Source organism: Euprymna scolopes, chromosome 12 (genome assembly GCF_053919585.1).
Source record: "Euprymna scolopes isolate OS-2025 chromosome 12, ASM5391958v1, whole genome shotgun sequence".
In the NCBI taxonomy this organism is placed as follows: Eukaryota; Metazoa; Mollusca; class Cephalopoda; order Sepiida; family Sepiolidae; genus Euprymna; species Euprymna scolopes.
Genome location: NC_136493.1, coordinates 134,148,721 through 134,160,512, shown reverse-complemented (window position 1 = coordinate 134,160,512; position 11,792 = coordinate 134,148,721). Strand labels below are relative to the sequence as shown.

Below are 11,792 nucleotides of genomic sequence, written 5' to 3'. Positions count from 1 at the left end.
ACTTTCTCCTTTTTAGGGCATTTTGTTAGGTCCAATTTAAAAATTATATCAATTATTTGAAAACCCATCATTTAAATCTGGTAAATGAGTCAGACTTCTGCATAGAGCTCACAAAGATTAGGCTTGCATGAAGTCTTCCTTGTTAGTTGCAGCTATTTGTCAGCCTGCAAATTTTGGTTCCTAACCTTGAGAACAACAAGGCTCAGCAGTTTCATGCAAATTTAAGGAAAGTTTAGCTCAAAACACATTGCAGAATGGTGCAAAAGCAACCTTACTATTTTGATTCTATTGATTTGCATTTCTGTACTTGACACATCTATACTTGCCACATGCAGACATAGAGACGAATAGAGGATGAAGGATCCTGATGCTGACACCTTCCGGATTTGCACTAGAATTCTGTTAGCTGTCGCAAGTTGCAATCGTAATATTGCTTGCTGCTAAATCTGTCTTCCAAAAGTGGCCCTGTCAGAAACCAAAGTTCTAGATGGTATATCTCTGACACTAACATGTTGCCGCTGCTCCTACCAATGTGATGAGAGCTGAATAATTAATAGGTTTGCATTGGATTATTTGGATTACTGTTCTCATCTTGAGTGCTATTGTCACAATATTTTGACCAATGTAAACTGACTTTCTTCAGATTGATATCTGGAATTTTTCTATCAAACTTGATAATCTATTCAGAATTCTGAACAGAAGCCTTTATTTAATCTGCTGAGGTAGCTTGCTCTTGTTCCATCAGTCGTCACCAGGTAGAAGTCTTAATAATTCGTAATTCTATTCTTAATATCGCCTGCACAGTGGATTGAACTTTCAATCTAGCAAAATGAAAGGATCCGTGGCACAACAGATAAAGTTTGAGATAAAATTCAGTTCTAAGTGACACTCTTCTAGATATTCAATCTTCTGTGCGGGCAATATTATCAATACAGTTGTGGCTATTAAGACTTTGACCCAGTCATCGCTGATAGAACAAGAGCATGCTACCCCCGTGAATTAAGTAAAGAGTTCCGTTCCAAATTGTCTACAGATTCCTGAGTTTGACAAGATATGCTTGAAGAAGGTCAGAAGTTACATTACCCAAAATGTGAGAATAACACTCAAGATGAGAACAGTAGTTCAAATAATACAAATTATCAATCCTCATCTCAAAAATTCAGAAACATAACGAATAGATTATAGTTATGTTTTTCTCTTGATTTACAAAGGACTCCTTTGTTCAAAATGTTGAAGTTTATATCATGAAATAAATATGCTTATTTAAATGTTTATAGCTTTAATCAATTGCATGAGTCACTTGTATCCATTGTGCTTATTAAATTTTAGAACTGTTTATTGAGTTGTTAAAATCTGGATGTAATTTAAGATTTGATTATGAAGAATTTCTTGCATATTTATCATTTTATTATTTTTATTGGATTATTTGGATTCTTTGAACTACTGTTCTCATCTTGGATGTTATGCTCATAACACTAACATCCAATTTTCTTCAGGTGCATCTTATTGAATGCACAAATCTTTGTGTCAAACTTGGAAAAAAAAAAGACCCGTGGCGCAATGGATAAAAGTATTAAGTTATAATAAGTTCGAAGTGAAAGTCTTCTAGAGGTTGATTATTCAGTCCTCAGTATACAATTATGAATTACTAAAGACTTCCATCCAGTTATGGCTTATGGAACAAGCTATCCACATGGATAAAAAAAGGGTTCCATTAGAAATACTGTACAGATTCCTCATCATGAAGATTCTGAGTTCGAATTGATGCACCTGAAGAAGATCGGAGGTTATATCAACTGAAACATTGTGTGAATAAAACTCAAGATGAGAACAGTAGTCCAAATAATCCCAATAATCAAAATTATTAATTCTCATCTCAAAAAACCCAAAATATAATAATTTCTTTTACATTTTTTTAAGCTGAAACAATGAATGAAAATCTGACTGCAACCCCTGGTATGTATTATTAAATTTATTTCTCATATTTATTGTATAATTCTTAACAATATACTTTGAGATTTTTTCAAGGCATATTGTGTACGGATTTACTTTTATTATTTTGACAATTCGTTCAATTTTTACTAACATACATTAACTTGTATAAACACCAGAAACAAGCTAATCAAGAACCTTGATTCCAGTAAAGCAACTAGCCCTGACGGCATCCCAATTATAGTGTTAAAAAAGCTTCAACCAGAACTTGCTCCCATACTTACGAAACTATTTAAGCGCTGCCTTAAGGAGAAGTGCTTTCCGGCTCCCTGGATACCTCATCAGTTTGCCCTGTATTTAAGAATTCAGATGATAAGTCATCTCCCTCTCAGTACAGATCAATAAGTCTCCTGTGTGTTATGAGTAAGTTGCTGGAATCCATATTAAATAGAGAAATAGTCCACCACCTCAGCAGGAATAACCTTCTTAGTGACACACAATATGGTTTCCGCTCTGCAAGATCTACTGCAGATGTGCTGACGGTTATATCCCACAGGATTAGTGAATCCCTTGACAAAGGCTTCCTTTCTAGGGCAATTGCTCTTGACATATCAAAGGCCTTCGACAAGGTATGGCATAAGGGTCTACTTCACAAGATTTCCAGCTACGGTATAACTGGAAATGTTTTCTCAATCATTAAATCATTTCTCTCCGATAGGCTCATAAGAGTAGTGGTAGATGGACAAAAATCGGAGGCCTGCAATATAACTTGTATAAACACCAGAAACAAATGTTTGAATCAGGAAAACATGAGTTTAAAAAGCCAGCCAACTATAAAACTGTAAACGATAAAATTCAGAATGAGTCTATTTTTGCTCACAATATCTCTTTCTTTCTATCTGCAGGCGTGTGTTAAATAGTATTTCTACGTGTGGTGATATTCATTTTTTTTTCTTTATATTAAACGATTCCAATATTCTTATTCATCCTTTTCTTTATTACTTTTAACTGTTAATAAATAGAGAGAGAGAGAGAGAGAGAGAGAGAGAGAGAGAGACACGCACACAAACACACACATATACACAGACAGACAGACAGACAGACAGACAGACAAAACAACAGAAGAGATATGTGATATATAAGTGGTGTGGACAAACACGTTTAGTGAGAGAATGAAAGTGATAGATAGAAACATTGGTTAGTTAATTGTTAATTATTAATAGTTAATTGTTAATTATGGCTAATTAGACAAGTTAAACTTGTTACAGTCACAAATGCACGGGAATGTAAAATATTCATACAGCTGCATCTGTGGTGATGTGCTACTGGTGGAATTTACAAAATTTGTTTGGAGTTTGAAAAATTAAAAAGCAGAGGATTAGGCAGAACGTCCATCCGGTTTGATGTTTGGATTGATAATAGGCTCATCTGCTTTTTAAATTATGATCATGTGAGTACACGTGTACAAATTAACACCTTCAGTGTTGGAGCCACTCATCTATAAATAAGGTTTACTCAAATTGAACATATCTATTCATAAAAAAAAAATATTGTATGAGAGATGTGTTAATGTTTTTTTGTGAAAATTACTGTAGACAAGGTATAAAGCCACTTAATACAAGGAGCTAAAAATACTACATCAAAATAAAAACCAATTATAAAGGTGTTATTTTTTTAAACGCAACTCACTGTTGAATTCATAGAATATTTTAGCATTTACTTTTTCGTATTAAACTATATGAAGAAAAACGTTTTGGGGAAACAAACGTTGATTAACTCAGCTTTAGCATAAAAATATATAGTATATATCGCTAACTATCTATGACATGTTATAAATGATATGCAAAAAAAATATATAGTATATATCGCTATTTATGACATGTTATAAATGATATGCTAAAAATATATAGTATATATATCGCTATTTATGCAAAAAATATATAGTATATATCGCTATTTATGACATGTTATAAATGATATGCAAAAACATATATAGTATATATCGCTATTTATGACATGTTATAAATGATATGCCAAAAAATAAATAGTATATATCGCTATTTATGACATGTTATAAATGGTATGCAAAAACATATATAGTATATATCGCTATTTATGACATGTTATAAATGATATGCAAAAAAATATATAGTATATATCGCTATTTATGACATGTTATAAATGATATGCAAAAAATATATAGTATATATCGCAATTTATGACATGTTATAAATGATATGCAAAAACATATATAGTATATATCGCTATTTATGACATGTTATAAATGATATGCAAAAAATATATAGTATATATCGCTATTTATGACATGTTATAAATGATATGCAAAAAAATATATAGTATATATCGTTAACTATTTATGACATGTTATAAATGATATGCAAAAAATATATAGTATATATCGCTATTTATGACATGTTATAAATGATATGCAAAAAAATATATAGTATATATCGTAAACTATTTATGACATGTTATAAATGATATGCAAAAAATATATAGTATATATCGCTATTTATGACATGTTATAAATGATATGCAAAAACATATATAGTATATATCGCTATTTATGACATGTTATAAATGATATGCAAAAAATATATAGTATATATCGCTATTTATGACATGTTATAAATGATATGCAAAAAATATATAGTATATATCGCTATTTATGACATGTTATAAATGATATGCAAAAAATATATAGTATATATCGTTATTTATGACATGTTAAAAAGTATATGCAAGAAAATATATAGTATATATCGCTATTTATGACATGTTATAAATGATATGCAAAAAAATATATAGTATATATCGCTATTTATGACATGTTATAAATGATATGCAAAAAAATATATAGTATATATCGTTATTTATGACATGTTATAAATGATATGCAAAAAATATATAGTATATATCGCTATTTATGACATGTTATAAATGATATGCAAAAAATATATAGTATATATCGCTATTTATGACATGTTAAAAATGATATGCAAAAAAATATATAGTATATATCGCTATTTATGACATGTTATAAATGATATGCAAAAAATATATAGTATATATCGCTATTTATGACATGTTATAAATGATATGCCAAAAATATATAGTATATTTCGTTAACTATTTATGACATGTTATAAATGATATGCAAAAAATATATAGTATATATCGCTATTTATGACATGTTATAAATGATATGCAAAAAAATATATAGTATATATCGTTAACTATTTATGACATGTTATAAATGATATGAAAAAAATTATAGTATATATCGTTAACTATTTATGACATGTTATAAATGATATGCAAAAAATATATAGTATATATCGTTATTTATGACATGTTATAAATGATATGCAAAAAATATATAGTATATATCGTTAACTATTTATGACATGTTATAAATGATATGCAAAATAATATATAGTATATATCGCTATTTATGACATGTTATAAATGATATGCAAAAAATATATAGTATATATCGCTATTTATGACATGTTATAAATGATATGCAAAAAAATATATAGTATATATCGCAATTTATGACATGTTATAAATGATATGCAAAAACATATATAGTATATATCGCTATTTATGACATGTTATAAATGATATGCAAAAAATATATAGTATATATCGCTATTTATGACATGTTATAAATGATATGCAAAAAAATATATAGTATATATCGTTAACTATTTATGACATGTTATAAATGATATGCAAAAAATATATAGTATATATCGCTATTTATGACATGTTATAAATGATATGCAAAAAATATATAGTATATATCGTAAACTATTTATGACATGTTATAAATGATATGCAAAAAATATATAGTATATATCGCTATTTATGACATGTTATAAATGATATGCAAAAACATATATAGTATATATCGCTATTTATGATATGTTATAAATGATATGCAAAAAAATATATAGTATATATCGCTATTTATGACATGTTATAAATGATATGCAAAAAATATATAGTATATATCGCTATTTATGACATGTTATAAATGATATGCAAAAAATATATAGTATATATCGTTATTTATGACATGTTAAAAAGTATATGCAAGAAAATATATAGTATATATCGCTATTTATGACATGTTATAAATGATATGCAAAAAAATATATAGTATATATCGCTATTTATGACATGTTATAAATGATATGCAAAAAAATATATAGTATATATCGCTATTTATGACATGTTATAAATGATATGCAAAAAATATATAGTATATATCGCTATTTATGACATGTTATAAATGATATGCAAAAAATATATAGTATATATCGCTATTTATGACATGTTAAAAATGATATGCAAAAAAATATATAGTATATATCGCTATTTATGACATGTTATAAATGATATGCAAAAAATATATAGTATATATCGCTATTTATGACATGTTATAAATGATATGCCAAAAATATATAGTATATTTCGTTAACTATTTATGACATGTTATAAATGATATGCAAAAAATATATAGTATATATCGCTATTTATGACATGTTATAAATGATATGCAAAAAAATATATAGTATATATCGTTAACTATTTATGACATGTTATAAATGATATGAAAAAAATTATAGTATATATCGTTAACTATTTATGACATGTTATAAATGATATGCAAAAAATATATAGTATATATCGTTATTTATGACATGTTATAAATGATATGCAAAAAATATATAGTATATATCGTTAACTATTTATGACATGTTATAAATGATATGCAAAAAAATATATAGTATATATCGCTATTTATGACATGTTATAAATGATATGCAAAAAATATATAGTATATATCGTTAACTATTTATGACATGTTATAAATGATATGCAAAAAATATATAGTATATATCGCTAACTATTTATGACGTGTTATAAATGATATGCAAAAAGCTCTACAACATGTTTGAAAGAATGGGTGAGAGTGCTTTGGCTAGTGGATGTTGAATAATTGATAAAAGAAGGTCAGTTTGCACGAGAAAACCAAGTAAATAATGGGAGGAAGTGATGATGCCTTTGAGAGAAAGAAGAATATATAAAGACCTATCCAGAGATAGGTTAGTTGGAAAGTCAATTTCTAAAAATCATAATGTAAAACAAATGTTAAACTGATGATGGCGATGATAACAATGAATATGCACAGTAAATAACTGAGGACTTCTGAGTACTACTGCTCCAAGTATTTATTTTTTTTTTACATAGGAGTCACCACTTTCAAGGTTAATAAATGTACAGTAGTCAATGGGACAATATTGTAGTAATCGTTACGGGTGGAAATTTGGTAAACTGGATTACTTAAGAGGGCGGCTCATTATAATTTGTTTACGTTAGACTTGAAGACGACCAAATTGTAGTCAGCTGGAAAGCAGGATAATGGAAGAGAGTTTTTGAATCTCATATTACCATTTTTATTCCTATTTTTTAATTTCTATAGTTTATAATTATAAAAGTAAAATGTCGCCATTTACTGTTTATGGGTCTGCAATTCAAACAGAACCCATAATTTAATTGAAACTCCTCCTAAAATAAAAATGAATGTCACTTTTGTAAAATTTTACTTAGAAATATAAACTTTATATAAGTTTTTATTGTTAATTGTTTTGATGAACAGACAGCAATGCTACACTTATCGTATGAAGATTCATGGAAACCACTGTTCTCTGTGTAAACATTCAAAATTACAGATCAAAAGAACATTATAGACCTAAAAGTTATAAAAGAAAATATAGTTGCCAAATTTATCCAAAACAATTTATTTTGGTTTACCTTCTGAGGTGTAATATATTTGCATTAAAAAGAATTTAATATTTAAGTTACCATTAGTAGAAGTTAGTCACCTGCCAGGTGTTTTCTTTTTCTTCTGAAAATAAACGCCATATTGTCGCCCTTCATTAATCCAACCACATCCAAACAGTAACTTTACATACTTATATTTTTTATGGTTTTTAATTCAGATAAATCACACATAAGTGGGCAAGCCAAAATAAAATGCTTTGGAATAATTTCACAACTATATTTTCTTTAAAATCTTTTAGGTTGCTAATAGCAAGGTTCACCAACAACATTATCTAACCAAACATATTATCTCAGTATTCAGTCTATGATTATGGTTATACTCGAACTGTGAATTCTGTTGGCAATGTCGATGCTTATTTATGATATTAACATATTTTAGATAGAAAATTTTGCACATAAGACTGATTTCCATTCGTATATCAAGGAGTTAGGTTGCAGTCAGTTTCCATCCTTAATTAGCTCCTACCACTTTATCGCTAGTATGAAGTAAAATATTTGTGAAATTTTCATGGAAAAACCTATATTACTTAGTATTGCATGAGGGAGTAAGTAACTATGATGAATGTGTTCATGCATCATTTTTATTGATATAGAAACATTGAAAGTTACGTTTTTAAGTACTTTTAAGTACTCACTTTGAACTAATGCCAAATACCATTTACATCTATTTTTTTTTTGGCAAATTATCAAAATTAAAGGTCACTTAATTTTTAAAAAAAGATGTGAAAGGAGTTATGTTTGAAGGCTATTACAATGCAGCTTTTGGAAAACACAATGGACACGAGTCAGTGTATAAAAGAATAATGACAACATTGAAGAAATTTCAATAATTTTTAATTATAATTTATTTAACAACATAATGTGTCATACAGAATGGTAAATGTTGATATCCCAAAGTTTCCCACAACTCCCTTCACACTATGCACAATGTATCAACCAAACTACAACATCATCGTTATTTCCATGGCAGGTGCTCGTCTGAACTCCAATCTCTGGTCCCCCCCCCTCGCCAATCCTTCACGAAAAATACCGGTCTAGCTGAATCCACTGTGAAAAATTTCCCCCACTCTTTATCTGTGCCTAAATCAAAACGTAGATTCCATGAACAAAGCTTCTTTCTTAGAACTGCACGTCTATGGAACTCTGTTCCGTCTGCCTGCTTCCCACCTGACTACAACTTGGATGTCTTCAAGTCCAACGTTAACAAATTCCTAATGAACCGCCCTCTTAAGTAAACACTTCATTATATCTCCACACTAACGTAATGTAGTTGCAATAACCCTTATCCCTGAGTGGCTTCCGGGCCTTGATAAGTGGTGACCACCGTTAAAAAAAAAAATCCTTAAAAACAATTTCCATTTCTTCACTTGTCTTCTCTTTTTGTTAGCGTTGAGGATGGGACGTTCTACCTGATATCAGACATTTGCTATTCTTTTTTTGTTATATACATAAAACATTATTTTTGTTATATACATAAAACATTATTTTTGTTATATACATAAAACATTATTTTTGTTATATACATAAAACATTAATTTTGTTATATACATAAAACATTATTTTTGTTATATACATAAAAGATAATTTTTGTTATATACATAAAACATTAATTTTGTTATATACATAAAACATTATTTTTGTTATATACATAAAACATTATTTTTGTTATATACATAAAAGATAATTTTTGTTATATACATAAAACATTATTTTTGTAATATACATAAAAGATAATTTTTGTTATATACATAAAACATTAATTTTGTTATATACATAAAACATTATTTTTGTTATATACATAAAACATTATTTTTGTTATATACATAAAACATTATTCATAATTTGTTTTTATTTGTAATATTGTAACCAAATTTATGGAATAACTGTCCTTTTAAATATACTTTTTGTTTTAGATCTCTTTAGCATTTGGTTCACCGAGATAATTGTAGCTTCTTTTTCATGAGCCAGTGGCTATAATGATTACTGGAATGATGGAAATCTTCTTAAGGTTCCAATTTCTTTTCATGTTGTAGTTTATTTTTGTCTTGGTCTTTGCTCCGTTTAGGATTGCATCATTTATGACACTGACTTCAACTAGGATTGCTATTCTCTCTCTTTTGTTCCATATCACTATGTAAGGTTTCCTTGAGATTAGTGTGTGATAAACATACGCAGATATTAATTTGATTATATATTTTTATAAATGCAAATACACATAGTCATAGTAAAGCATGTTTTCTTTTTAATAATCATTTTAAGTAAAATTGTAATTAGAAATAGAAACAACTGTAAATGAATAAAATTTTAAAAGTTATATTGATAATAGAAAGTCGGAAACTGAAAAAACTCATTTCTCTTTCACTTTTATATATCTTAATTTGCTTTCAGTCTGTGTTAATCTGTTACACATCTAAATTGATATCGCCTCCTATTAAATATCTTTATATAGTCTTTGAAGTTTTTAACATTTGAAACCACACAAAAATTATTTTTTATCATTCATTAAAAAAAACATCTAGTCAGTAAGTCATTTAATCACCTGCAATCACTGCATCAACTCTCAAATTTACTATAATACCAATTTTTATATTTTTTAAGGGATCATCAGTTGTTTACCATGAAACACTGTTTCGGGGATTTAAAAACAAAACAGTGTATTACATCATGGCTCCCCAGCAGTGTTGATCAAACACCACCACCCTTAATCTTAGGAAGAAGACAAGTTACAAAAACTTTTTTTCCAATTTCCTATTCTTAATTGTAATTACTAACCTTTTCATAGTATAAAAATGAATTTCTTACCTGTGCGATTCATCAATTTCCACATTTAAAATGGATACATTTTTTAATTTTTTAATTTATCAGTCTTGTATTTATAAGATTTGGATTAATCCATTTAACTACTTATCACCCCCACTATAGTTAGTAGTTTGTATATTTACATTCTTATTTCTTTAAAATTAGATATATAAAGGTTAAAAATATTTTATTTTTTACATATATACATTTTTTTTTTTTTTTTTTTTTTTTTTTTTTTTTTTTTATATATATACACTATACGCAATGCTCCAAGCAAACTACATTAACTGATTATTTGAAGCATTGTTTATAATTTGTTTTTATTTGTAATATCATAATAAGATTTATGGAATAACCATCCCTCTAAATACACTTTTTAAAAATCTCTCTAGCACTTGGTTCACCGGGTATATGCTCTGGATAGTTTTACAGTTTGTTTCATGAGCCCAGTGGCTTTTATAATTATTGGAATGATGGAAATCTTCCTAAGGGTTCAGTTTCTTTTCTTGTACATAAAACTTTAGTATTTAGTTTAACACGTGACAAACATACTCAGATATTTATTTGTTTATAGAGTTTCATAAATGAAAAGAAGGCTTTAAAATGTTTTCAAATCTTAAAATCTAGAAATATTGATCTAATTTAAACGCATTTCAGCATGAATCTACACTTGTAATAAACAATCTCTATTTAAGAACAAGAGAACTCGTGGTCGTCTGTCATCAGTATTTTCCATTACCAATCAACTTTGCAAAAAAAAAAAAAAAAAGAGAAAAAATGTCTATAATTCACTGAAGATGAAATATTTGATTTATTTTTCATTTATTGAAAATAAAAATCTCTTCGGCTCTATAAATGTTTTCTAATGTTTTCTAATTTCCGATGTCACTTTTTGGTTTTGGTATTATATATGTGAAACATTATGATTTGTTTTTATTTTATTTGTAATATTTTAATCAGATTTATGGAATGAATGGTCAGAATGTAACGTGACCTGTGGAGGAGGTGTACAAATTCGCTTTGGGTAAGTTTTTTTTTCATTTTTTTTTTATGCAGAATAATTTGCAAGAAATTTGCTGATACTAGTAACACTTTGGAGATCAATTTTACTGCACAGTAAAAGCACTGAGAAATTTGAAAAACAGTTTCTTCAATAAGATCGGAAAAAAGATCTCAACAATGAA

At 27.6% G+C, this 11,792-nt stretch overlaps 1 protein-coding gene across 1 annotated transcript in view; it reads left to right on the top strand.

Moving 5' to 3' along the window:
* Window positions 1–11,792, top strand: part of LOC145291107 (uncharacterized) — a 416,667-nt gene that overhangs the window by 298,575 nt on the left and 106,300 nt on the right. The window contains exons 37-38 of the mRNA XM_080136623.1: window positions 1,921–1,956; window positions 11,569–11,632. Of these exons, the coding sequence (XP_079992749.1) occupies window positions 1,921–1,956; window positions 11,569–11,632 (100 nt within the window). The remainder of the gene's footprint in view (window positions 1–1,920; window positions 1,957–11,568; window positions 11,633–11,792) is intronic.